General features: G+C 56.0%; 1 protein-coding gene across 2 annotated transcripts in view; it reads left to right on the top strand.

Annotated features, from left to right (window-relative positions):
- Nucleotides 1-22,207, top strand: part of GRM4 (glutamate metabotropic receptor 4) — a 36,412-nt gene extending 14,205 nt beyond the window's left edge. For both annotated transcript variants that reach the window (XM_021535982.2, XM_021535983.3), the window contains exons 4-11: nt 5,534-5,669; nt 7,568-7,722; nt 8,175-8,315; nt 11,518-11,718; nt 12,367-12,503; nt 12,911-13,846; nt 18,657-18,903; nt 21,415-22,207. In XM_021535982.2, coding sequence (XP_021391657.1) covers nt 5,534-5,669; nt 7,568-7,722; nt 8,175-8,315; nt 11,518-11,718; nt 12,367-12,503; nt 12,911-13,846; nt 18,657-18,903; nt 21,415-21,464 — 2,003 coding nt within the window. In that variant the 3' untranslated portion in view covers nt 21,465-22,207. The remainder of the gene's footprint in view (nt 1-5,533; nt 5,670-7,567; nt 7,723-8,174; nt 8,316-11,517; nt 11,719-12,366; nt 12,504-12,910; nt 13,847-18,656; nt 18,904-21,414) is intronic.
- Nucleotides 22,208-26,510: the final 4,303 nt, after the last annotated feature.

Below are 26,510 nucleotides of genomic sequence, written 5' to 3'. Positions count from 1 at the left end.
AAGCACCAGTAAGGAGTGGTGGTTGTGCCTGGTGCTCCTGCTGCGGCGTGAGCTCTTCTCCTTTGAGATACCTGTGGTTACCACGAGCTCCTCTAACCAGATGTTAACGATCCGACAGCTTAATTGCAGAGTAAAGGAGTGCACACAGAGCCAGAGCAGCCACGTGTTAATCCGGGGCTGTGGCAGTCCTGTAATTTGGGTATCCGCATAACCTGGCGATTATGTGCATTAGTGATAATTTAGTTATCAAAAAGCAGATTTCCACGGTGCCTGCGGTGTGAGGGAAGCCTGTGTGGTGGCAGTGGTGCTGCTGCGGCCCTGGCACGCTGCAGGAATGTGAAGATTTGTGGAAGCTGTCCCTGGGGTCTCGGGTGGGCTCTGAGCTGCTCCCTGGAGCATCTCCCTTGGGAGCGAAGTGGGGTGTCAGCCACACAGCTTTGCCCATGGAAGTAGAGCCACAGCCATGAATAATGGTGAGGCTGGACCAAAAATGTACTTTTTCTTTTTTTTTTTTCCTTTATTTTATATATTTAACCACCCCACAAGCCGTGCCATCTGTGGTGGCAGTGCCAGGCTGGAGGAAGAACCAGGCTCTGCCCACTTCGCCTCTCTGTCTTCCCCTGTGCAAAGGGCTCTGCTGGCACCAAACACAAGCACAGATCCATTGGGAAGGGGTGGAGGATCTCTGGGGTATTCTTGGCTCTCAGCTGCATTTCTCCAGCAGCCCAAAGGACCCTGCTGTGACTTATCCCTGCTTGCAGGGGCCTGATGCCTGTCAGAGGGACGGGCAGCGCTGCCAGCTGAGGGAGGATCTGGCCTGTGCCAGGCTCTGGCTGGCTGTTAGTCAAGTGGTGGAGATTCCCCGTGGGGGTGTTTATGCCAGGGGAACAAGCCCAGCCCCATCCCCAGCCCGCCACGCTGGGTTCCTCACCCACCCGGCTCAGGGTGAGCAGCGCCCGCTCTCCTCCCCGCAGCGCTCTGCTTCATCTCTCATGCCAAGCCTGAGCTTTCAGAGTCGGGTTTTATTTCCATCAGGCAATAATGCTCATTGCTGTCGTTAGCAGCTCGCACTCAAGCTGTTTGCTTTCTGATGCATTATCAACTTGACCTTCAGTTTCAATTTTTAGCAGAGCCTCGCGTCGAAGCTTCGCAGCGCGGTGGAAAACGGTTCTGCTCGAGGCACGACGCGACCTCCGACAGCCGTGCAGGGAGGAAGCTCGCCCTGGAGATGGGTTCTTCTTGCAGTGGGGCTGGCCCTGGGCTACCACAACAGGCTGACCTGGGTGGCTGTTACATCTTTATTCATTTAGCTTTTTATCTTTAGCCATGTTTGCGGTCGCTCTGGCGATGATGCTCTTGGCCCCTGGTGGTTGCTGGTGGCTGCACTGGTGGCTGCAGAGTCCTTATTTGTTGGAATTTGTGGTATTGATGATTCTGAGATTGTAAAAAGTCTCTGTGTTTTTGCCCTGCTGCCAAAGCAGAAGCCATAATTGGTCTGTGCTGGTTCCCAGGTTGTTTATTCTGTTGATCTCTAACATGTTCTGCTGCCCTGCCCAGCTCTGTCCTGCAGGGCAGCGTGTGGGGCTCTGCCCTCAGTGGGATGTGACAAACATTAAATACCAGAAACTCCCTGGGCTGGATTTACAAGAACGTGCCAATATCTGTCACCTACGTTGGACAGTGTGTCCCCAGCCTGAACCAACAGAAAAATGCCAACACCACAGTGAGACATGGAGGGCATGAAGAAGGAGAAAAAGGACAAACCACACCCAATTTCCTCCATCTTGTCCCCTTTGGACCCCTCATCTAGAATCCTAAAATTTTACTTTTGCACCCGTGCCACACTTAATTATTGCTTATATCAAACCCTCAGAGCTGGTAATTGATCCTGTAAGATTGAAAACTCTTTTCCATGGCCAGAGATCACAGCCAGTGTCTCTGGGGGCTCTGTCCAGGGGGGTTCCTGACCCCTGCCAGGGTCCCAGGGCAGCCAGAGGGAAGCTCTGGATTCCCACACTTATTCACTAAAGAGCTGCTTTTTGGGTTTTAGCATTGCAGAGATGTTCAGTCTGCAAAGGATGTGTTTTCTTCAGCTATTTTAAAGTGTTTTAAGTGCATCCTGCTCCCCCAGAGCATCCTGCACTGGCAGTGGCTGTCAGCTGGATTTCCACTGCATGGCAGGGCCAGCGTCGGGGTGTCCCTGGTGTCCTCACCTCCAGCCCCTCTGTCCAGCATTTCCCCATGCCCCTGACCTGTGGCATCACTTGGGTGGTCGGACAGACCCACCCAGGACCCTCTGCCTCTGCAGCGTTGAGGTCTCTGCTCTCTCCAAGCTCTTGGAGATGATGGCTGGGATGAATATTTGTGTGATGGAGCTGGTGTGTGCCACACCTCGGGTCTGTGACGAGGGGAATATTCCCAGCCCAGTGCAGGACTCCTTAGTCATGTACCTGGATCAATTTTGCTGCCGTTCCCTCCCCTCTACTGTTTCATCCTTCACTAAATTTCCCATATTTTTAGTTAGGAGCCTGATGTATATTTGTGACTGGTTTGCTCCTCCCCATGTGACACCCCTGGCTGTCTCTGTCTGCTTCCAGCCGGGCTCATTACTCACTGTGGCTGCACCAGGAGGTCGCCCCCAAAAAGCCACTCCCAAATCTTGAGGCTGGAGCTTTGACCGCAGCCTTTGGGTCCCACCACGTGCAGGAGAGGGGGCAGATCTCTGTCCCTGACGGCTTCTTCTGTGATCATTTGCTTCCTGGAGGCTTTGGAGTGGCACAAGCAATAAGTCCTGGGGCAGGGGAGCAGCGCAGCGCTCCCAGGGAAGGCTCTGGCCTCCGGAATCTCCTGGGAAGGCTGGAGTTAGGAGGGGAGCTGGGAGTGGGAATGGAATCACTGCTGAGCTGTGCAGAGCCTAGGGGGTGCCCAGGGCTGCCTGGGATGGGGGAACATCCACATCCCTGCTCCAGCAGGGCTGAGCTGGTCCCTGCTTTGCCCTTAGGCTGGTCCCTGCCCGCTGCAAGCTCCGCAGGCTCTGCGGGAGCGCTGGCAGAGCCCCCTGAGCCAGGAGCTAATTAAGCAGCGGCAATCAAGAGGGGAAGCCCGAGTGGCTGAGCTCCCACCGAGCCCTAATGGTGGAGATTAAACCCTGACCCGTGTTTGACAACAGGCAGAGGCGAGATCCCACCGTGTTTGACAACAGGCAGAGGCGAGATCCCACCGTGCCTGAGGATGGCACCGGCAGCGTTGGGAGGGGAGGTTTGGGTGTGGGAGGTTTGGGTGTGGGAGGTTTGGGTGTGGGAGGTTTGGGTGTGGGCTCAGGCTGGGTTTTCCAGGATGTTTTTTGCTGTGAGTGCCCCGAGTCCTGTGCCACCAGTGAGGAAACTCGTGGCATCTCTGAGCATCCTTTGACTGCCTGGCCCCAAACTGCCTCCAGCAGCTGCCTGTGGGAGCTGTGGGCCTGTTGCCCCCATCCCCAATATTCCTGCTCCTCTCTGGTCTTTTCCCAAGCTGGAGGAGGAGGAGAAGGGTCCCCACGCCTCGCCTGCTGCCTTCTCCCAGAGTCACACCTTGTCCCAAGTCAGGGAGCAGTGCTGTGCCATCCTGCTGGGGTAGAGAGAGTGGTCACCTCCTTGCCATCGCTGCCACCTCCTCACTTTCATTTCTGGCTTTAGAGGAGTGCTTGGGCTAAATGGATTTTAGTGCAAAGACAGTGGGAGCATCACTTGGCAAATCCCCTTCCCAAACCACACAGCCACTGCCCCCCTGACACCCTGGGCTTCTTGCTGTTGGTGATTACGTTTTCATTAATTAAGAAGATAAAAACATTGTCAGCATCTGCTGTGGGAAGCAGGGACTCCTTAGCCCTGCAGGCTGTCACCTGGAGGAGCTGTGTTCCTCGTTAGTTTGATTTAACGAAGCAGCCGGGTAACATCATGGTCAATTCTGAGCTGCCATCGATTTAACCTCTTGTTTATTATGGGCCCATCTCCTCTGCCACGTGTGCAGGGAGATGTTCCCCAGCACGGGTGCCTGGTGGCACTCAGGTGTGTGCCCGTGCCAGCCCCCAGCTGCCACTCTCGTGTGTGAGCTCCCGCCCGGCCACGCCAGGGCTTTTGGAAGGCTCTCAGTGTTTGCAAACTGCTGCTTTTGTTGGGTTTTCTCCATTGATTGCCATGGAAACTGTAATTAAGCTGCATGGTGGCCCCTGGCAGCGTGCTGTGACACCCTGGCCTGGCTGGGGGCTCTGTGGTGGCCTGGTGAGTGTCCCCAGGCTGGGACACGCTGGCGCTGCCGGCTGCTGCCCGCCTCGCCTGGCTGATCTGTCTGTTTATCCAACTCCCTCCTCTCCATCCATCTGGCTCCCCATATGGGAAACAAGCAGCAAATTGGCCCAATTTCTTACCACAGGAAAACAAACCCCCAGAAAACCCCTGGAAAGCCCTGACCAGAGGGTGCAGGGTGGGGATGCTGTGCCCCATCCCCACAGCTCTCCCCGCCTGCTCAGCACCCAGCACATCGCTCTTCTCTTGGGTTCTGGCTGCAAGGGGCCAAATTTTCCCAGTTTTCCTGCAGCCCCAGTAGGGAGTGAAGTCTCCTGGAGCCTGTCCTGTCCTGCTCCTCTCCAGGGCCGTGCTCTGGGAGTCTCTCTCAGCCCTGGGTGGCAATTACGCTGACCTTTGCTTAAGCTGCACTCTGTTAGTGGCAGGAGGCATCAGCCATGTCATTTACTATGCAAATTGAGACCATCAATTACATCCAGAAGGTCCCACAATGTTTAATTCTCTCTCCCATCTCTCTCTTTATTGGCATCTGCAGAAATGCAGGAGCAGGAGGGCTCCGGTTTTTTGGAGCTGGAGGTTGGGAGCCCAGCAGTGAAACGTGGGGGCTCTTCCAATTGTCTCTTTTAATTTTAATTACCTGCTTTTGCAATGGCTCCTTGGAGAGCTGGTTTGGAACTCAGCCAGTGCCATAGGGATGGGAACAAACCCCTCTGCAGGGCCTGGCTGCTCGGCAGTGAAGGGCTTGTCTGCTCTGCTGGAGTTTGACCATTCCGTGTGCAGAACCCTTAAACCTTTCCAAATCCGGGGCTGGGGAGGGGCTGCTGCTTGGAACTGGCTGGAAAATCCTCAGTGAGCTGCTGGGATGGGCTGTGTGTCTGTCCTGGGGACATTTGGAGTGAGGTGTGGTGGTGGTTGAAGGTGACAGGTAGCAGAGGAGCGGGCGGGAGGCAGAGAGAAGCTGTGGAGATGCAGGGTGGGAGGGAATGTGGTGCAGAAGGGCTGAGCTGGGGGAAGAGGAGGGGTGAAGGCAGTGACCTGGGAGAGGAGGGGTAAGGGGAGGGCTGGGGGACCTGTCCCAGGGGCTGGCTGGTGGCCAGGAGGTCTGGCCTGAGGAGATGTGAAGTGCTCAGCCCCTCGGTGGGAGTGCTGGAGAGACCCAGCTCAGCCTGTTGGGCCGAGGAGCCCTGCGAGAGGGGACACCCCCAGGGGACTCGTGGGGTGCCTCGGTGCCAGGGCTCTCTCTGCCACAGGCGGGGTGTGCGTGGCCCAGTCCGTGAAGATCCCGAGGGAGCCCAAGCCGGGGGAGTTTGACAAGATCATCCGCCGGCTCCTGGAGACCTCCCACGCCCGCGCCGTCATCATCTTTGCCAACGAGGACGACATCAGGTGTGGAGGGGGCTCTGGGCAGGGATGCACTGGGATGCACTGGGATGCACTGGGATGTGTCCACAGTGGGGAGAGGATGCTCTGTGTGGCATGGCAGGGAATGTCTGCACTGGGGACCCACTCGGAGCAAGTGGCTGCCATCCAAGCACAGCCACGCAGAGCCCACGGAGGGAAATCCCACTTCCCATGGGTTTTGGCAGCCCTGGATATCACGAGCTGCTGCTTCACACCAGGCAGGGGCTGCTCCCCGCTGGCCAGGGCAGGACCCAGGCACTGGCTCTGCTTTGCAGAGCAGCCCCAGTGTGGCAGAGGAGCAGATCTAGGGGACCTTCCTGGGACGTTTTGGGGACCTTCCAGGGATGTTTTGGGGACCTTCCAGGGACGTTTTGGGGCCAGGGACGTGGCTGCACTCGAGGGTGAGGAGCTGCTCTGCAGGCGAAGCGGCGGCTGCGGCTCCGTTGTTTATGGAGCAGAATGATTCACATGGAGCTACCCCTGATTTCCTAAGTGTCTAATTTATTAATCAGCAAACATTATGTAAATGTGGGTAAACTGCAAGTTTAAATCAGTTTACATCAGATGTGCAAACTCTCCCAGTTCCTTTTTTCCTCCCTTAATAGAAATGTCTGCGGAGCTGACATCGGGTGGGGGTGAGAGGGAAAAGGGATTTATTTACCTTGCAGGATAAATGGCAGGTCCTGTTATCAGGGTTCTGGAAACATCCAGATGGGATTGCAGCTCTGGGCAGAGGGTTCTGGAGCCTGCTTTAGCCCAGGAGTGGGGTTCTCCATGATCCTGACCCTGCACTGTGGAGCCTGGAAGATGGGAAGGACAGGCTGGGAAGGTTGTAGCTGGAATTCTTGCCTGGCTCAGTTCGGGTGTCAATCACTGATCCCATGAGAATTTCCTGGGCTTGCCCTGGGGAGATCCTGCCCCTCACAGGAGCAGGGGCAGCTGGAGGTGCTGCTGTCACAGAGTGTGACACGGGCTGTGACTGTCCTGGGGAGGGATGAGCCCAGGGCAGCCTGGGGTGAGCTTGGAGCAGCCTGCACGGCTCCCTCTGCACGCCTGCCTCTTCCCATCTCGTCTGCACTCTGCTGGATCTCTATGGGGTTTTTTTTCCTTATTACACATTTCAAACACCATCTGGACTTGAAATGATCCGCTCCGACGCGGGGGCTGAGTCACAACCTGCCTTGGCTCTGCACGGGGAGATGGAGCTGCCATGGGCCCCGCTCCCACATGGCTGGGGACCCCCAGGAGCCCCCGGGGGGACAGGGAGCCCCGGGAGACAGAGCCCACGGGGTCAGGAATGCTCTGCTCCCATCCTCCCACCGACTTTCTGGCCTGGCTGGCACTGGAGGAGTGTGCAGACACGTCTGAGTGTCTGGCACCAGGAGGGATGCTCAGCAGGACCGATGGCATCTCCGCTCCCAGCTGCTGCTCTGCTGCCCAGTTGAGCCAGCAGAGCCCAGTTTAACCCAGCACAGCCCAGTTTAACCCAGCATAGCCCAGATTAGCACAGCAGAGCCCAGTTTAGCTCCTGCGGCTGGCCATGCTGGAGCATGCACTCTCCGTGCTGCTGCTTCGCCTGCCTGCTGTGGTATAACCTGATTTTAAATTATTTTCTTTCTTAATGTTGGGTAATTAAGGGGAAATTCAATTACCAGTCAGCAAATATGCAAATGAAGTGGGAGAAGCAGCCTGTGTGCCCAGGCTGGGAGGACAGAGGGTGCAGGAGCTGAGTGGCACCGCTGGATTTTGTGTGTCTGCACCGGGTTGTGCCCGGTGCTAAACTTGTGCCTGGAGCAGATGCCACCAACACTGTGCCAGCGTCCCCACTGCCCTGGGGCCAGACAAGGAGTTGGTGGCCCAGCCTCTGCTGCTTCTTTCCACAGAAGGGTGCTGGAGGCGGCCAAGAGGGCGAACCAGACGGGGCATTTCATCTGGATGGGCTCGGACAGCTGGGGCTCCAAAATTGCCCCGGTCCTGCACCTGGAGGAGGTGGCCGAGGGCTCTGTCACCATCCTGCCCAAGCGGGTCTCGGTCAGAGGTATGGGCTGTGCTCCATGTGTCCCCTGAGATTGCCCTCCTTAACTGCAGGTTTTGGCTGAGACACCACCGTGGAATCCATCATTTCTGAAAACCACCAAAAACCATCATTTGGTTTGGAAGGGACTTTAAAGACCTCCTGATTTGCCCACCAATCACCTCCTTATTTTCCACGTGCCGTGTTTTCCCTGCTCGCCCTCTATCACCAATGTACCTAGAGAGGTATTTCCTGTTCCTCTCCAAGTCCCAGAAAGTCTCTGCTGTGCAGAGTATCTTCCCTGAGTGGATTTTCCACTCGTGTCTCTGCACAGGTGACACTTTAGGCACAATCCCACCGTACTCCGGTGTGTCCCCATCGCTCACAACAGCTCCCTTCCCCTCTGCCTGGGGAACTTGGGAATGAGTGATGCATCCTCGGGATTTATCCCCTCCATCCGCTTTCTCCCCGGGCAGGTTTCGACCGCTACTTCTCCAGCAGGACCCTGGACAACAACCGCAGGAACATCTGGTTTGCCGAGTTCTGGGAGGAGAACTTCCACTGCAAGCTGAGCCGGCACGCGCTCAGGAAGGGCAGCAGCATCAAGAAATGCACCAGTAAGAGCTCGGGGGGCTGCTGTGGGAGGGGGGCAGCTCGTGGGGGGGGTGTGGTTCTGCTTGTGAGAACCACAATCTCCATGCTTGTGAGCATGGAGCTTTTCCTCCATCCTCCTGGGGATCCTCATTCCAGGCTCCCAGCTCCTTCCCCGAGCCCCGCTGCACATTTTGAGTCATTTCCAGCCAAAAGAGGCTTTAGGGACCGGTGCAGTAAACAAGGCAGCCGGGGATCTGTCTTGCTGACAGCGCTGCTGTCAGGTGATGCTTGGAGGCTCGGGGAGGTGACATGTTTACTGAGAGATGGGAGAGATTTGCTGCCTGCCTGGCACCGGCTGAAGACAGATGACGGCGGCGTGGCTCGCGGGCTGCGGCGTGGCAGGACTCGGGGACATTGGCGCGTCCCTTCGTCCCCTTGGGAGGGGTGTCTTTGGAAGCTGTTGTGTCAGGCAGAGGGGCCTGGCTGTGCCTGCGAAGTTGGATGGTGAAAGTTTTGTTTGGTTTTGTTTTCCCCCTGCTTTAACCGCTGAGGATGAGTGAGATGGTGCTTCCACATCCCGGTCCTTGCAGGCATTCATTCTCCCAGGGGTTCATCTGGTGAGCTGGGTGGGTGGGAGCTAAGCAAGCCAGGAAACTGGCCTGTGGCCATGGCCTTGGGTAGCCAAGAGCTCCTCATCCTTCTCCAGAGCATCACGGAACCCTCGGCACCAGGAGATGCATGAGCAGGCCCTGCGAGTGCTGATCTCCTCATCTCCACCGTGATGCAGCTTTTAAACAGGTGATATTTCAGGGCCAAGGTGTCAGTGGAAGCAGCTGAAACTACGATGTGGCAAATGTCCTAGGAGCTGTCTGTAAATCATTGGAATTTGTCAGCAAATAAACCATCTCCCGAGTGATTGCTTGGCAGATAGAGCGGGGAACTAACGCCTGCTGAAGCAAATCACCTGCCCCTGCAGATCCATGAGATCCTGCCTTGCAGGGCTGATGCAAATTCCCAGTTTGGGGCTGTTTCCCTCAGGTTTGGGCAGAGCCCAACGTGGCCAAGAAATGCCAGCTTGGCTAGTTTATTCCACCCTAAAAACCAAACCAAAGGATCCCACTCTGAACCAGACAGCTCCTGGATGGGAGGGCTGGGAGAAAGGTGAGGGCTGAGCTGATGGAACTCCTGACGGCAGCTGCCTGTGTTACCCCTGAGACCAGCCCTAACACCCATCACATATTTGCCACAAGCCTCCCACCTGGAGGGACAGTCCCTGCTCCTGGATGGGCTCAAAAACACGGCAAGAGGCGCTGGGTGCTGCCGCCAGCACCCACAAAATTTGGAGATTCTCCAAACCACTCAAAATCACTCCCAGACAGATGTGCTGGGAGTGATTTTGATTAACTCCTGCCAAAAGGCAGGACCAGTGGTGTGCTGGGAATTGATTCTAATCCCGTCTCATCCGCCGCTGGGGAAGAGCCGCGTCCCTCCTCCGAGGGGGCCGCCGAGCCTCGTCACGCTCTTGAAAATTAATTACCAGCCCTGTAGAACGATGCACGACCCTGCTATTATAATCAGCAGGTCACCTCCCTTCCGTGGCCCTCATCTATTGGAGCTTGGCAGAGATTTATTGTCTCCAGGTTGGGAACGAGCCTCAGCTGCCTGCTCCACATTGCCCCTGTGTGCACCGGCCTAATTCCCGACCTAATTCCCGTCTGGAAAAAAGCAGCTGGGGCCGGGGGCAAGGTGCTGAGAGACAGAGGGACAGCCCCAGGGATGTCTCCTTATCTGCACTGCTCAGCCTTGGCACAGGGATGAAGAGGCAGCCTCCACAGCCTGTGCTATTGCGGCGGGTTGGATTTTGGGATGAGGTGACCGAGGGAAGCTGAGGAGCTGTAAGGGACCAGCCCCGGGCCCTGTGTGTGCCCTGGGCAGGACAGAGTTTGGATGGTGGCAGGGCTGTGGCATCCCCATGGGCTCAGCTCCCTGGACAGTCTATTACAGCTCTTCTTTTAATGGGTAATTATCTTGACAAGACAGAGTGGCCTGTCTGCGCCTTGGGAGATGAATATGGGGAAGGGCCTGAAGTTGAGGGAGAAGATTAATGGCTCCTGTCAATAATGTGGAAGGAGGGATCACCTGCCGGGCTTTGCATGAGTAATCTCCACATTCCAAAAGCGTTTTTATAACTCTGAAGGATGGGCTATGAATTCACCTCCCCGATATCATCTTTTCCTGTCGGTCAGTTCGCTATCAGCTCGCTTTAGTGTCATGTCAGTGGCACAGGTCCTGGCACGGGGACCTCCAGCACGGCTCACGGGGCTGGAGCTTCATCTTCATCCCACTCCCCAGAGCAGGGAAAGAAGGGGTCAGCACCTGGTGCTTGGTCCTTTGCATTCCCCGTGAATGCCACCTCGCATCAGGGCAGGTCGTGGTGGAGCTGGAGTTAATTTTGGGCACCCTGGTGTGGCTTTCGTGCCCTCGGCTCCCTGACAATCCCTCCTTCCCACTGGAGGCATGGAGGGGCAGAGGCCGGAGCTCTCCAGAGCCGTGGTGCCCCTTGGGAGATGCTCTCTTGGCTGTAATTAACAGCGTGCTGCGTTAATCGGTGTCTTCTGCTAAGTGATTAACATGTCTGTGGGCCCATTAAGGGCGGTTATGACGGGGAAGGCAGCTGTCACTGGTAATTGCCAGGTCCTTGCAGGATCCTGCCAGTGGAGAGGCTGTGGGGTCAGCAAGGCAGGGGGTGACAAGGGGAGTGGGGTGACAAGAGGCTTTGGGAGTGAGATGGGGGACAGGCAGGCAGTGATGGATGCTTCCTGGGCAGTCCTTGACACCGCTGGTGGAAACTCCTGGGAGATGAAGGAGGGATGAAACCTGCAGGGGTGAGGGTGGGGTGTCGGTCACAGCCCAGCCTGCATCCTGTTGGGGGCTCAGGGCTGTCCCATGGCACGGGGACGTGACATCCCGAGGGCTCTTGCAAGCACAGCAGGGTGCAGCACCCACATTTTCAGAACCTCCCAAGGAGGAGGTTGGCTGGGTATTCCCCAGGGAATGTTCCTTGGCTGCGTGTCCCCTGGGTGTGCAGGTTTGGGAGCGGGGTTGGAATTTCCAGCTGCTCCAGTCCAGGGTGGGCTCGTTGGCAAGGGATTGGGTGCAGCAGACACATCCTGGGGGGCATGGCTGGGGCACAGGAGGTGGAACCTCCTTTCCCTGTCCCCGCAGACCGGGAGAGGATCGGCCAGGACTCCTCGTACGAGCAGGAGGGGAAGGTGCAGTTCGTCATCGACGCCGTCTACGCCATGGGACACGCCCTGCACAACATGCACAAGAACCTGTGCCCCGGCAAGGTGGGGCTGTGCCCCAGCATGGACCCGGTGGACGGCGTGGAGCTGCTCAAGTACATCCGCAGCGTCAACTTCTCAGGTGTGCTGCGCCCTGGGGCGGTGGCAGGAGCGGCCCTGGGACCTGCATCTCTGCTTGTCCCACTGTGGGTCACCCAGCAGCACCCACAGTTTGTTTGTGGTACCATTTGGCAGCTGCTGCACTGCGAATGCAGCGTGCAGGGAGGGCAGCACATCAGCAGGTCTGAGCTTCCACATCTCCTGAGAGCGTTTGGAGCTTAAATCCGGCAGCAGTTCTGCCATTCTGCCCTCGCCCTGCCCTCACCTGCTGTCCTGCCCATCCTCTCCCCCTGCCAGCTCCTCCCTCCCAGCTGGCAGAGCTCCCACTGCCTCCCGCTGCTCTGCCCTTGTCTGTCTCAGATCTCTGGAAGCGCATCCTTTCCTCTGCCCTTTCTCCTTAATAAACATTTTCTGTCTGGTCCCCTTATTATTTCTATTTATCTCTACCCTCTGATCTCCTCCACAGTGTCTCTTTTATTTATTTTCCCCTCTCGCTTGATTCTTCTCTTCCTCCCTTTCATTTTATCTCCAGAATTCACTTGATTTAGCTTTTAAAGCTGCTTTCCCCCCTTTCTTAGAAGCAGCAAGGGGGGAGCACCAAGGCAGAGCCCAGCAGCAGGGTGGGGGGTGCTGGGGGTGCTGTGGGTGCTGAGCCCCCCCTTTCCCACAGGCATTGCCGGGACCCCTGTGACGTTCAATGAGAACGGAGATGCTCCGGGGCGTTACGACATCTACCAGTACCAGATCAGGAACTCCACCCCTGAGTACAAAGTCATCGGGCAGTGGACTGACCACCTGCACCTCAAGGTAAGGGGAAGGTCCTGCAGGTTTCTCTTCCCACCACGAAGAGTCTGGGAGGCCCTGGGGGCAAAGCCAGGCAGCCAAAGGTGGTGGGGGCAGAGGGGAAGGTGTCCCCCAGGTGCTTCAGCTCGTGTGCCCACACCCTGGGGACTCTGGCTATGGGACAGGAGAGAGGAGCCAGCCCACAGCAGATGGGGCTTCCTCAGGGAAGGAGGGCTTCATTTTGGGTTCCTGTTGTTGAATCTTCCCAAAAGGCCAATGGAGAGCTTCACCCACGCCAGGCTGGGCTGGGGTGGGATGTGCTGACGGGCTGAGGGTCCAGATCCAAGCAGGGCAGGGCATCCCCCGTGCCCAGGTGTGCCCGGCAGGTGCCCGCTGTGCCCTCAGCACGGCTGGTGCCATCTGCCCCGCAGGTGGAGAACATGCTGTGGCCGGGGGGCGGGAGCCAGCAGCCCAGCTCCATCTGCAGCCTGCCCTGCAAGCCGGGCGAGAGGAAGAAGCTGGTGAAGGGCATCCCCTGCTGCTGGCACTGCGAGCGCTGCGACGGCTACCAGTACCAGCTGGACGAGTTCCACTGCAAGCGCTGCCACTTCAACGAGCGGCCCAACGAGAACCACACCAGCTGCACGCCCATCCCCATCATCAAGCTGGAGTGGAGCTCGCCCTGGGCCGTGGTGCCCGTGTTCATCGCCATCGTGGGCATCATCGCCACCCTGTTCGTGGTGATCACCTTCGTGCGCTACAACGACACGCCCATCGTCAAGGCGTCGGGGCGGGAGCTCAGCTACGTGCTGCTCACGGGCATCTTCCTCTGCTACGCCACCACCTTCCTGATGATCGCCGAGCCCGACCTCAGCACCTGCTCCCTGCGGCGCATCTTCCTGGGGCTGGGCATGAGCATCAGCTACGCCGCGCTGCTCACCAAGACCAACCGCATCTACCGCATCTTCGAGCAGGGCAAGAAGTCGGTGAGCGCCCCGCGCTTCATCAGCCCCGCGTCGCAGCTGGTCATCACCTTCAGCCTCATCTCCCTGCAGCTCGTCGGCGTCTGCATCTGGTTCATCGTGGACCCGTCCCACTCTGTCATTGACTACGAGGACCAGCGGACTACAAACCCCCACTTTGCCCGGGGCATCCTCAAATGTGACATTTCGGACCTGTCCCTCATCTGTTTGCTCGGGTACAGCATGCTCCTCATGGTCACCTGCACTGTGTACGCCATTAAGACCCGCGGGGTCCCGGAGACCTTTAACGAAGCCAAGCCCATTGGGTTCACCATGTACACGACTTGCATCGTGTGGTTAGCCTTCATCCCGATATTTTTTGGGACGTCGCAGTCGGCGGAAAAGGTAAGGGAGGAAGGGAGAGGCCTGGTTGGTGTCGGTTTGCAGGGCTGGGAGAGGCTGTGGTGTCTTGAGCAAGAGGAGACCTTCCCTGCAGCTTGGCCAGCTTGGGAATTAGGGTGGGAAGTTCTCCGTGCTCCGTTGGCCCCGCTGCCCCTCGTGGGTGGGGGCAGTGGGCAGCACGGCTGCTGCTGTGTGGGCTGGGGGAGGAAGAGCCCCTGGGGCAGGTCCTGGCTGTCGTGGGCACAATTTCTGCACGGAAAGGGACCCGGTGCTGCCCAGCTGGCCCCTGTTCCCAGTGCTGAGTTCCCATGGGACCGAGGCCAGCCTGGATGAGGCTCCGTGCTCAAGTGCGAGGGATTAAGAACAAAGAATAAAAATCTCATGAATGAGACCCAAATCCCTTTGCCTGCCAGCCAAAACAGGAATCATCGTGTTTCTGTCAAACGCAAACATCTCCCGCCTGCCAGCCCGGCACTGCTCTGATGAACAAACCTTGGAGCTGCTGTTCCCTGGAAATCCCTGGGGTGTCCCAGCACCCGGATCCCTCTCTGATCCCCCGAGTGTGTCCCCCTGCTGCTGACACCGTGGCTTTAGGACACGCCTGTTGCAAAGGTTTGCTGAGGGAGGTTTTGCTGTGGTCACCTGGGTTTGTTGTGTCCTGGAGCATCTCTTCTCAGAGCATCCATCCCTCGAGGAGGCCGAGTCTGCCCAGCCACTTCTGACCTTGGCTCAACCAGAAGGTCCCCCAGGCCTTCTCTGGCTGGAAGTGTGAAGGAGAATTAGGGGAAATAAATGGAGCCTTTTGCAGCATTTCCATTTTGATGAGATGGCAGGGGAGATACTAACAAGAAAGCAGGTTTTTAAAGAAATTATTGCAAAACAAAAGCTCCCTGAAAGCCTCCTTAATGTGCTTGGCATACTGTGGGTAATAAAGATGGAAATGATAATGATTGTAGATTATGCGCAAGGTTGCTCACCTCTTCACTGCAGCTTGTCACGGGATAATTTAGGGCTGCTGAACGCTGCCTGTCAGGCAGCAGCTCCACAATAGGCTGTGCCTCTCGTTGGGGGTTGTAATGCACAGGCCTGCTCTGTTATTAGGCTGCTAACAAGCTGATTAGAGGCGGAAAAAGTGATGTTCCCAACTCCCCTCGGACGGGGAGCTCTGTCTCACAGCCCGGCCCTGCCTCCAGCCTGCTGAGCCAGCCCTCGAGGGGCTTTGGGATGCCAGCTTGGAGTTCTGCTCTGCCCATGTGGGGATGAGCTCGGAGTGTCTCCAGGCTGTGGGAATGAGCTCGGAGTGTCCCTGGGCCACAGCGGAGGGATGATGGACGTGCTGAAGTGAGGCTGGAGGGAGCAGCAGGTGATTTGGGCTCCCTCGGTGCTTTAGTTGCACTCCTGGGGAGAAGAAGGTGGGAAAGGAGCTGTTGCACAGCCTGCACGGAGGGGGTGGCTCTGAGCGTGTCCTTGGGGACAGCTGGGGGCACTGGCATTGGCATCGCCCATGTGGGCACCCCCAGCTCACCGTGGGCAGGGATCCCATCCCCTTCACACCCCACTGTGCTGGGACTGACGGGCTCCTGGGCTCCGTGGAGTGTCTGCACCCTTGGGAACTCCAGGACTGTCTGGGCTGTTCCCTCGTGGCTGAAGTTCTGAGGATGCCACGGGGCAAACCCGCACCCGTGACCCCCTGGCACTCCTGCCCCGAGCCCAGCTGAGGCTGCAGGGCTGCTTCCTCGCGGTGTGGAGGAGTTGGATTACAATCCCCAGTTTTACTTCTATTTGCTTTGCCTCGTGCCCACAGCTTTGCATGGAGGTGGCACGTTACTGTAACAAGTCCCCCAAGCCTTTTGTGAAAAGAACCTCTCATCCCCGCCGATCCCGGCGGATTACAGAAATAGAATAACAGAGCATCTGAAAAAGAGACAATTTCCTGCGCTGATAAGGTGGCGGCGGAACAGTGGAGTCATTGTCTGCTTCCCTGTTTATCACATTCGCTTCTAGCCAGGGAAAAGCGAGAAGGGAAGGAGTGAGAGGGACTGTCCTGTGGTGCTAGGAGTGCTGAGCAGGTTTGCCCTTCCCCAGCACCCACCAGGGTGCAAAACCCCTCGTAGTGGGGCCAGGCGTGGATTTAGTTGAAATTCCCATTAATGCAGAGATTTGCTGTGGGACAGGCACGAGCCTGGGCTGTGCCTCGAGCCCGGGCTGCTCCCTGGGGCAGGACTGAGCTGAGCACAGCGCGGGGTCTGGGGGCTGCTGTGGGGTCATTTTGGGTTATGCTGTCCCTCAGCACCATCGCCCGGAGCCAGGGCTGCCTGTGCTCTTTGATGCAGCCCACTTTGAGCTGGAAGTTGCTCAATGAGCGCAGCTCACACCTCCCAGGGCTCCGCAGGCAGCTCCGGCGTCGTTAGCGGAGGGGCAAAGCGGGGTCCTGGGCTGGAAGCCAATTAAGAGAGTGGGAAGTGAAACTGTGAGAAATGGTCATTTTTTTTGCAGTGGCAAAAGGTTAACTGAGCAGAGCTGCGCGGCTGTGCGGAGGCTCCAGGCTAAAAATATTCCTGTCGGAGCTGCTGAGGGGCTGGCTGCGGCTGCGGAGGCTGGAGCGGGCAGGAAAACGCTTCCTGCAAACGCCTGGTGGGGGGAAATTGCCACAGTGGCCCTGTGAGACCCCAAAAGTGCTGCAGGAGGCAGAGACGGGGTGGGGAGATGGGGCTGGGGCCAGCGGGGTCTCAGCACAGGGGGCTGCCCAGCAGCACTGGGAGAACTGGCCCAGGAGCGAGGGGGGAGCACGCATGGAGATGTCTGAGCTCGGCTCGGCTCGGCTCGGCTCGGCTCACCTCAGCTCACCTCAGTTCAGCTCACCTTGGGGTGCCTGGAGTTGGGGTCTCAGTGTTTCTCTCATTCCTGGCCAGTCCAGGACACCCGTGGCAGAGTTTGGAGAGTTGGAGTGGGTTAAAAAAAAAAAGGAAGTAATAAAAACCCCATACATATTCTGGCACGGAGATGTGTTTTGACTTTACTTGATGAAATGACATTTTTATTTCCAAAAACTGCCTAGAGAGAGAAGGTGGAACAAACAACCCGGCGCGTGTGACAGCAGGAGGTTTTATTCTGGGGACAAACCAAAGTTTTTCAGTTGACTCAGAACCAGCTTGGTGGCATTTTCCCTCTGGGGCTGAGCTGGAAGGCTCTGGGCCAGGTGCTGGTTGGGTTTGTGGGGTCACAGGTGGGACCTGGAGGGTTCCTGGAGCAGCTGTGTCCCACCAACTCTCACTTTCAGGAGCTGTGCAGAGTCTCTGTCTCACGTGTGCTCTCCAGCACCTTTTCACTTCAGAAACCCTCAGGTGAAATGTGTGCCCTGGGCACATGGGGACCCCTGCTCTGCCTGCAGCTGCAGCCCCCAGGCTTCCCTGGCTCCTCCAGGTGCTGCCTCCTCAGAGGGTGTGAGATCCCACCTGTGAACCACCTGCAGGGGAACCCCTGCACATGGAATCAGGTGAAGTTCAGGAATTGCCTCGTGGGTGACCTGCACGCAGGTGTGTGCAAAGGCATCTGGAGACCCAGAGCCTCAGAACTGCCTGGTGGAGAAGGGGATGCTGGAGAGGAAGGAGCCAGATGCTGGCAGAGCAGGGATGCCCATGGAGCAGGGACTTGTCCTCCTGGCCTCCCCGAGAGGTGGGATGGGCAGGAGGAGGGGGTCTCTGCTTCCAGTTGCCACCTGCTTCAGATGCCCCGGCTTGAGAGGAGCCTGCCAACTGCTCTCCGTAGAAAAATGGATTATTCTACAGTCAGATTAATGGGCTTTCATTTTGGAAAACATCTGTCACTGTTAGTCCTGGACAGTGAGCGTGAAATTAGTTTTGACTGCAAAAAGGCAGCGTCGGTGTGTAATATGTGACTTACATGACAAGAGCCCGGGGAGTCAGCTGGGGAATGGGAATTACCTGTTGAAGGGAGAGGGGCAGTGGGGTGTGCCCTGGCATCGGGTGCCCTTGCTGGGCCCAGCACCAGCCTTGCAGCTCCTGCCCTGAGGCTGGTGGAGCATCAAAACCCAGCTTGACCACCCAGCGCTGCCAACATTGCAGCGCTGCCTCCCTGCTCCTTTCATTGAACCCAGCTCCCTTCCTCCAACCCCAGCTCCTTTCCTCCAACCCCAGCTCCTTTCATTGAACCCAGCTCCTTTCCTCCAACCCCAGCTCCTTTCCTCCAACCCCAGCTCCTTTCCTTCAACCCCAGCTCCCTTCCTTCAACCCCAGCTCCTTTCATTGAACCCCAGCTCCTTTCATTGAACCCCAGCTCCTTTCCTCCAACCCCAGCTCCTTTCCTTCAACCCCAACTCCTTTCCTCCAACCCCAGCTCCTTTCCTCCAACCCCAGCTCCTTTCCTTCAACCCCAGCTCCTTTCCTCCAACCCCAGCTTGTTGTTGTCGAGGCAGGACGGGAATGAAGAGAACTCTGATTCAGAAGGCTGTGAGAGTAAAACCCCTCTTTATTCAAAATACCCCACTCGTTTATACAGAGCTCTGTGAGGACCAAATCCATTGGTTCTGAAGTGAAAATAACCCACAGCATTGGTGCAGAGTGCTTGACGCACAGTGATAGAACTTAACTATAAACAATGTGAAAAACAAGAGAGATAAAGGATTATTTACATTCTTTCTTAGCACTTTCCTAGGCTTTTTGCCTGGCTAGAAACTCTCCGTTTCTTCTTTTGACTGAATCTGAGTCCCACACCAGCTTTCCCCCGTTTCCTCCTTTCCCTTTTGGATCCCACAGGGGCTTGGGCTCTCAGCTGGTGGCCTTGTGTCTTGCAGATGTACATCCAGACCACGACGCTCACCATCTCGGTGAGTCTGAGTGCCTCGGTGTCCCTGGGCATGCTCTACATGCCCAAGGTGTACATCATCCTCTTCCACCCGGAGCAGAACGTCCCCAAGCGCAAGCGGAGCCTCAAGGCGGTGGTGACAGCGGCCACCATGTCCAACAAGTTCTCCCAGAAGGGAGGGTTCCGCCCCAATGGAGAGGCCAAGTCGGAGCTCTGCGAGAACCTGGAAACACAAGGTGAGGTGGCTCCCGCATGATCCTCTGGGGTCATGCATGGGAACGGGGAGGGCTGAGCTCAGCTGCATGTCCCTGACTCCAGCAGGAGTCACAGAATCCCAGAATAATGAGGTTGAAGAGACCTCTAAGATCATCAAGTCCAACCTATGCCCCAACACCACAACCAGACCATAGCACCAAGTGCCAAGTCCAGTCTTTTTTTAAACATATCCAGAGATGGTGATTCCACCACCTCCCTAGGAAAAAATTCCAGTATTTTATTATTTTTCCTAATATCCAACCTGTACCTTCCCTGATGTAGCTGAGGCTGTGTCCTCCTGTTCTGTCAGTGCTGCCCGGTGGAAGAGACTGACCCCACCTGTCTGAACCTCCCTTCAGGAGCTGTAGAGAGCAATGAGGTCACCTCTGAGCCTCCTCTTCCCCAGGCTGAACAGCCCCAACTCCCTCAAACGTTCCTCGTAGGGCTTTTGGACAGGGAGGGCTCCTTGGCTCTCCACCAGCTCTGTCAGGGTAGGAAGGAGGGGTCCAGGGTTATCTGACCAGAGTCACGGGGTCCTGGGGAATGGGGAAAGGCATGTCCAAGGTGCAGTGCTGTCGGAACCCCGGCCTGGTTCAGGGGCTCCATGTGGTGGAAAAGTCTCTCCTCCAGCCCGAGCTTCCCAAGAAAGGCTCAGCAGTCTCTGTTGTTTGGTCTCAAGGCAGTTTATTGCAAGTTATCTAAAAGATTTTCTCCTGGGGCTGCTGTGGTTTGCTCACAGCTCAGGCAGAGGCACACACACACCCTGACATCCTCTCTGACCCCGACTGCTTCTTCTGTCCCACCCAGGGCTGCTGCTGTCTTTTATATGGTACATTACGTGTGACATGGTTACAGTTTTTCCCAATGCCTATTACCTATATTAAATGGTGCTTTTCTATCTTTTATATGGTACATTACGTGTTACATGGTTACAGTTTTTCCCAATGCCTATTACCTATATTAAATGGTGATTTTCTATCTTTTATATGGTACATTACGTGTGACATGGTTACAGTTTTTCCCAATGCCTGTTACCTATATTAAATGGTGCTTTTCTTATTCTAAACCAATCCATAAGTGCCAGCATCATCAAGAACATGGAGGCAAAGAAGAAGAAAGAGGGAGGACAGGGCAGGCCCAAATCCCTCCATCTTAAAACTTCTGACCCTCATGTACAAAGTAAAAACCCCCCTGTACAGCACTAAAAAATTCTCCCCTCTACTTTGTGACTACTTCTACTCTAATATCTAAACTTTTGTGACTTCTTGTTCCACCTCCAAAGTTGGTAACTCATTCCATGGCTCAAACCCAAAATCACAGCTGTTTCCAGCTGTGCCAGGGTCTCAAATGCTTCTGACCAGGGCTTGGAACCTCTAAAAATGTCTGAGGGACATTTTGAGTTCCAACACAATGCAACACGCCGGGAGTCACAGTGAGCAGGGCTGGCAGCTCCCGCGGTGCCCAGGAGGGGACAGGCAGGGTGGCAGCGCTGGGGGACGTCAGCGCAGCACCGAGGGGACATTTTTCACTCTGTCACCGCCGGGTCACGTATCCTTAAATAAACAACGGAATAAATAATTCACAGGGCTTTGATATGGGCAGATCAGCTAGGAAAACACCGCGGCTAACAAATAGCTCTGTCAGCTCCAATCCCTTCTGCTCTATCTGATTGTTATCTGGGAACACCAGTTGGAAACCTGCAGCAAGGTTCTGCCAGCTGCTGGTGTCCCCTGCCTGTGGGGACAGCTTTGTGCTGCTCAGGGTGTCCCGGGCTGTGCCATCTGTGCCAGCAGCTGCCCGTGCCCTTGGCTGCAGCGTGTCCCTGTGCCCGCTGACCCCCTGGCACCGGGGAGCTCGTGGGGGTCTCGGCAGAGCGTTGTCCCCACCAAGGGCGGTGGCACAGCAGGGAGAGGGAGGCTTCATTGCTCCGTGGCTTTTGCTGTGCCCCCCCCAGTGCCACCCTGGGACGTGTGGTGGCTTTGGAGCCACCGCTGCCTCCTCTCCTGGTGTGTCTGAGGGCAGGGGCAGCTGGGGGTGGCAGCAGGGCTGTGTCCCCTGTGGCACCCGCTGGATGAGGGGACAGCCAGGGTGGTTGATTTTGTGCCCTGCTGCTATGGAATGGTGGCCAGGAGTGTGGGACACCAAGCTGGGATCCCAAAACCCCCTGGAACCCCAGGATTTGTCCCTGGCTGGGACAGGCTGAGCTTTGGGAAGGTGCAGCACCTCTGGCTCTGCGTGTAGGATGTTGCTGAGGGGAGTGGACGGGATCCTTGAGGCCACATCCCCACTGCTCGTGGGACTCTCTTTGGGGTGCAGCATCCTTCAGGAGCACCCACAGCTGCTGTGGGGCTCAGGGCAGCACCCCACATGCCAGCAGTGCCCTGAGCAATCCCTGCCACGTCCCTGCTGGCACCATGGGCGGGTCAGGGGGACGGGGCAGGAGGCAGGAGACCTGTGCTGGTGACCCACCTGAGCTCTGTGTCTCCTTCCAGCGCTGGCCACCAAGCAGACCTACGTCAGCTACAGCAACCACGCCATTTAGCCCCAGCAGCAGGGAGCAGGAGGGACACGCCCCAGGGCAGAATCCTGGGGGGAAACGCCATCAACAGCAGCAAAAAAAAAAAAAAAAAAATCCATAAAGAAACACTAAAACTCTTCCAGCGCCCACGGTGGCGGTGCATGGCTCCCACGGAGGGACGGCGCAGCGCGGGGACGGAGCACGGGCGAGAGGGCACGGACTTCACCAAGTCTTTGTTTTGGTTTTTTTTTTCCTGTATTTTGGCAAAAAAAAAAAAAAAGGTAAAAATATAAGAGTCCAAACATTTTCCTTTTTCTGGGGTTTGTGAGGTTGTTTGTGGTTGTGCAGAACCTTCTGTTTTCTCTTTTTATTTTTTTTTAATCCTCCATTTTCTTTTGTTCCTGTCTTCCTCCGTCCCTCTTCACTCTCTACCCCATATCCTACCAAATTCTATATGTTGCAAAAAGGAAAAATAAATAAAAATACTTAAAATTTACATTAAAAAAAAAACAGACAGCAAAATAAAATAAAATAAAACCTAGACTGTGTTCAAAGTGCTGATTTCTATAGGTGGTTCCTTAATGTATGTGATGACCATATGGATTGAAATATGTCTGCTTTATGTACTGACCAGTCAAAAAACAAAAACAAACACAAAAAAAAAAAACAAAGTTCAGTGCCTGGATGTTTATGAATTATTCGATGACTGTGTAGAGCATGATCATTTTTATACGAGGAGATTTCTAATAAAAGACCCTGGTTTTGCACTCGGCGTTTGCTGTCTCTTGGTGACTTGGTTTTAGGTGTGCCGGGGAAAGTTTTGGGTGGCCAGACCTCCTGGGAGAGCTCAGGGCTTGCTGTCCTTCCTCTGCAGGCTGGAGATTCCAGGCAGCTGCAGCCTGGGAGAGGGGATGGCACGGGGAGAGGGGAGCTTGGCACGTCCCTGGCATGGGACACTGGGGCAGCTTTGGGGTGGAAAGGGCTGATTCCTCCTTTTTTTCTCTTCCCCGAGCTGTGGGCAGAGGCTGAGGGGATGGAGGGGAGGGAATGAGATTTCCCAGGGCTTCCCACACCCCCAGGCTGCCGGGGAAGCGCTGGAGTCCCCATCCCTGCAGGGATCTGTTCAAAAAATCAGCAGCTCTGGCACCTGGGGACACGGTGGCATTGCTGGGTTAAGGGGTGGACTGGAGGATCTCAGAGGGCTTTTCCAACCTAAAGGATCCTGGGTTAACAAAGAGCAACAAAAGCAGCTCTGCCTGGTGGGGAGGGCTCCTCCTCCAGGCTCCAGCCTGTCCTTGGGATGGCACGGCCGTGGGTTTTGGGATGTGGCTGTGCCCAGAGCCTGGGCTGTGCCTTTCTGGGGCATTTTGGTGCGTTGGCTGCTGTTGTTTCTGTCTCTGGCTCCAAGTGTTTCCCTCTTGGATTGGGGCTGGCTGTGCTTTTTGGCTGCTGGATCAGGAGAGGAGGGTCCAAACTTGGCTCTTTTTTGGGAACTGGGGAAAGGAAGTAGAGAAGTGCTGAGTGCCTCCAGCTTCTGGACAAGCTGTGTTTCAATAAAAAGCCCAATAAAATGCTGGAGCTGGTGGTGACCTGGCCTGGGAGGCGGTGCTGGGGTGGCCCCCTGTCCCTTTGTGCCTGATCCCCCAACCCCAAAGTGCTGCTATTTCCCCTCTCGCAGCCTGTGTGGTGTCACCCCTGCGTTTTGCACATTCCCAGAGCTGTTTGTGTGTTGATCACAGCTCTGCTCTCCTCCTGGGGTGTGTGGGGGGCACCTGGATGCCCTCAGCCCCACGGCAGCCAGGTGTCAGAATCTGAGCTATTGATGATCCCAAATTGTGGAAAGTCTCTGTCTGTCAGCCTCGCTGCCAAAGCAGAAGCCATAATTGGTCTGTGCTGGTTTCCAGGTTGTTTATTCTGTTGATCTCTCACATGTTCTGCTGCCCTGCCCAGCTCTGTCCTGCAGGGCAGCGTGTGGGGCTCTGCCCTCAGTGGGATGTGACAAATATTAAATACCAGAAACTCCCTGGGCTGGATTTACAAGAACGTGCCAATATCTGTCACCTACGTTGGACAGTGTGTCCCCAGCCTGAACCAACAGAAAAATGCCAACACCACAGTGAGACATGGAGGGCATGAAGAAGGAGAAAAAGGACAAGGCACACCCAATTTCCTCCAGCTTGTGCCCTTTGGACCCCTCATCTAGAAGCCTAAAATTTTACTTTTGCACCCGTGCCACACTTAATTATTACTGATTTCCATGGCCAGAGATCACAGCCAGTGTCTCTGGGGGCTCTGTCCAGGGGGTTCCTGACCCCTGCCAGGGTCCCAGGGCAGCCAGAGGGAAGCTCTGCATTCCCAGAGCCAGGAATTGGTGCCAGAGGGAATTGCAGCTGCTCACTGCCTGTACACAGAGGACAGAGCCTGGCTTGAAGGCAGGAGTTCAAAAAGGGGGGAAAAAAACAGCATAATGAAAAGCTGGAAGCTTTGATAAGATCATCCTTGTCAAAAGAGCTTCTCAGGAGAAGAAACTGCTCCGTTCCCAGCGCATCCATCACTGTCGGATGGGATGTGAGGCCCTGCCTGGTTCAGAGGGCCCTGAGGAATCCCCAGCTGATGTCTCTGGTGCAGCTCCTGGCTCGGGGATTCTGCTCTCATGGTGTCACGAGCAGCTTTTTCACCCTGAATTCTGCCTGATAATGACTGGAAAAGCTGATTCTGACTTCATTACAGCCTCCACCTTCCTCCCCTCCCCTCGCCGTGCCTGTGAGGGGGTGTTCCAAGCCCTGCAGAAATGCCCCATTTTTGTCACCCCAACCCTGAGCTGCTGGAGGAGCCCTGTCCCTCCCCACCCACTCCAGTGGTGGGAGCAGCGACCTCCCAGCACGGCTGGTGGGTTTTATCCAACCCCTCATGCTCCAGTGCTGTTTAATTCCAGCCACCTCTTTGATGATGGGAGCTAATTAAAAGGGAGCAAAGCCTGTGAGCCACGGAGGTGGATGGGGATCCAGCCAGGCTCTGCTCTGGATGTTGCACAGGGACTTTATGAGGATCCAGATTCTGCTTTTCTGCTTTGCTTAGCATTTTTGAGGGTAGCTCTGCCTGTGGCTGGGGAGAAGAGCAGAGTGGATACTGATTCCTGGGTATCAGACTCTTAGTTTTCAGTATTTTGTGTATTTTTTATTTTTTTTTAATGAGGTATCTGTGAATCTTGCCATCCTCGCCTCCCTTAGAGCTTTAAAAGCACTTGTCTGATTTTCCTCTTATTTCTGTGAAGGGCTGTTGAATTTAAACAATGATAATTGCCTGAGTTCCCTCAGTGCTTGACCTGCAGATTTTTCACTTTTTCTGGGACTTTGAGAAGTGGTGGGGAAAAATCCTGGGCTGGTGCCAGCTTCCTTCATGCCCTGCTGGTATCTTCCTGCCTCCTGGAACTTTCTGCTGTCCTTGGCTGCTGCTGCCCATCACCAGCTCTTCTCCTCAGCTCCTTTCTCCAGGGACAAGCAGGAACTTTCAGGGTCCCAGGGCACAGCTGGGGGCTGGAGTGGGAGCTGTGTCCCCGCCTGGAGCAGCAGCAGCCTGGAACCAGTCATTAACTCTCTTCTGTGAGAGGCAAATTACAGACTTCGGTGGCATAATTAGGCCAACTCGATGGGAAATGGAAAAACAAGATAATTTCCCTGCGAATTTTCCAGCCTGCCTGCCACCTCGTGCCTCCCTTCCTGTGTCTTGGGGGAAATCAGCCCCTGTGGGCTCGGAGATCTCCTAATCCTCCTTGGGGAGGAAATTTGGAGGAAGGGGATGGGAAGAGCAGGGCTGGAGCAGAGCTCAGTTTGGGCAGGACAGGAGGGCAGGGCTCCAGTCAGCTCCTCTCCCACAGGGAGACCCCAGGGACCCATTTCCATCCCAGGAGACCCCAGGGAACATTTCCATCCCAGGACACCCCAGGGAACATTTTCATCCCAGGAGACCCCAGGGACCCATTTCCATCCCAGGAGACCCCAGGCACCCATTTTCAGCCCAGGAGAGCCGAGGGGTGCTCAGAGCAAGGTGGGACTCGGGCTCAGAGCAGGGGGCAGCGAAGCTGAGGTGGCTGCTGTGGTTCCATCCCTGCTGCAGGAGCAGCTCTGGGAAAAACTGGAGCTCGTTTCTCTGCTCCAAAGCACTGCAGGGGCTGTGATGGGCCCCTCAGTGCTGCAGGGAGGGTGGGCAGTGTCCCTGAGGTGGCTCCAGGGGACAGTGGGTGTCCTGGAGGGAGGTGGCAGCACCCAGCCCTGTGGCTGGGGAAGGTCCAGCAGCAGTGGAGCCTTTGGAGCTCCCTTTGGAGCAATCCCTGTGGCTGGAGCCACGGATGGAGGCATGAACTGTGTGTCCAAGGGTTTCTCCCCTGCCCCAGTGTTCTCTCGTAGGGCCCAGTGAGTCAATGGTGGTCTGTGTTGAAATCTCACTTCAGTGGTGAAAGCTGCAATTAGCATTTAATGAAGCTTCTTGCTTTTATTTTTAGGTAACCTCCGATTCCCTGACTGTGTAATTTAGTCCTCCATTGCTTGGAGATAATTAAAGTATGTCACTATAATTTGCTTTTTTTAAAAGCCTGTAATTATGTTTTTATTGAGAATAAAAAACGGGGGGGAGGGGGAAACGAAAACAATGTTAGGGGAGGAGAAAGCTTTGGATGGGCAAGGGGACTTCTTCCAGCTTGATGGGTTTGGAGCTCGCTCCAGGATGCTGGGCAGGCTGGGGACAGGGGAGAAGCTGCTGTTGGAGTGGGAAACAGTGAGGTGAGGTGTCACTGAGAGCCCTGGGGGTCCCCAAGCCCTGAGCGTGGTGGGGGCTGCAGGGAGGCCCCAGCTGTGCTTCCTCTGCTGCTCCTTCCCTCACTTGCCCCCAAAATTCCAGGTTCTGGAAGTGGGGCTGGCTGAGCCTTGGGGCAGCACAGCCGAGGTCTCATCCCTGCCCTCCCCATCCCCAAAATTGCCCTTCCCAGCCCAGCAAACACCTGCGGGCATGCAGGGCTCCCTGCATCTGCAGCATCTGCAGCATCATCTGCAGCATCTGCAGCATCTACCGACC

This window comes from Lonchura striata, chromosome 30, assembly GCF_046129695.1.
Source record: "Lonchura striata isolate bLonStr1 chromosome 30, bLonStr1.mat, whole genome shotgun sequence".
Taxonomy (NCBI): domain Eukaryota; kingdom Metazoa; phylum Chordata; class Aves; order Passeriformes; family Estrildidae; genus Lonchura; species Lonchura striata.
The sequence above is the reverse complement of the archived record's forward strand: the minus strand, read 5'-3'. Positions and strand labels throughout refer to the sequence as shown.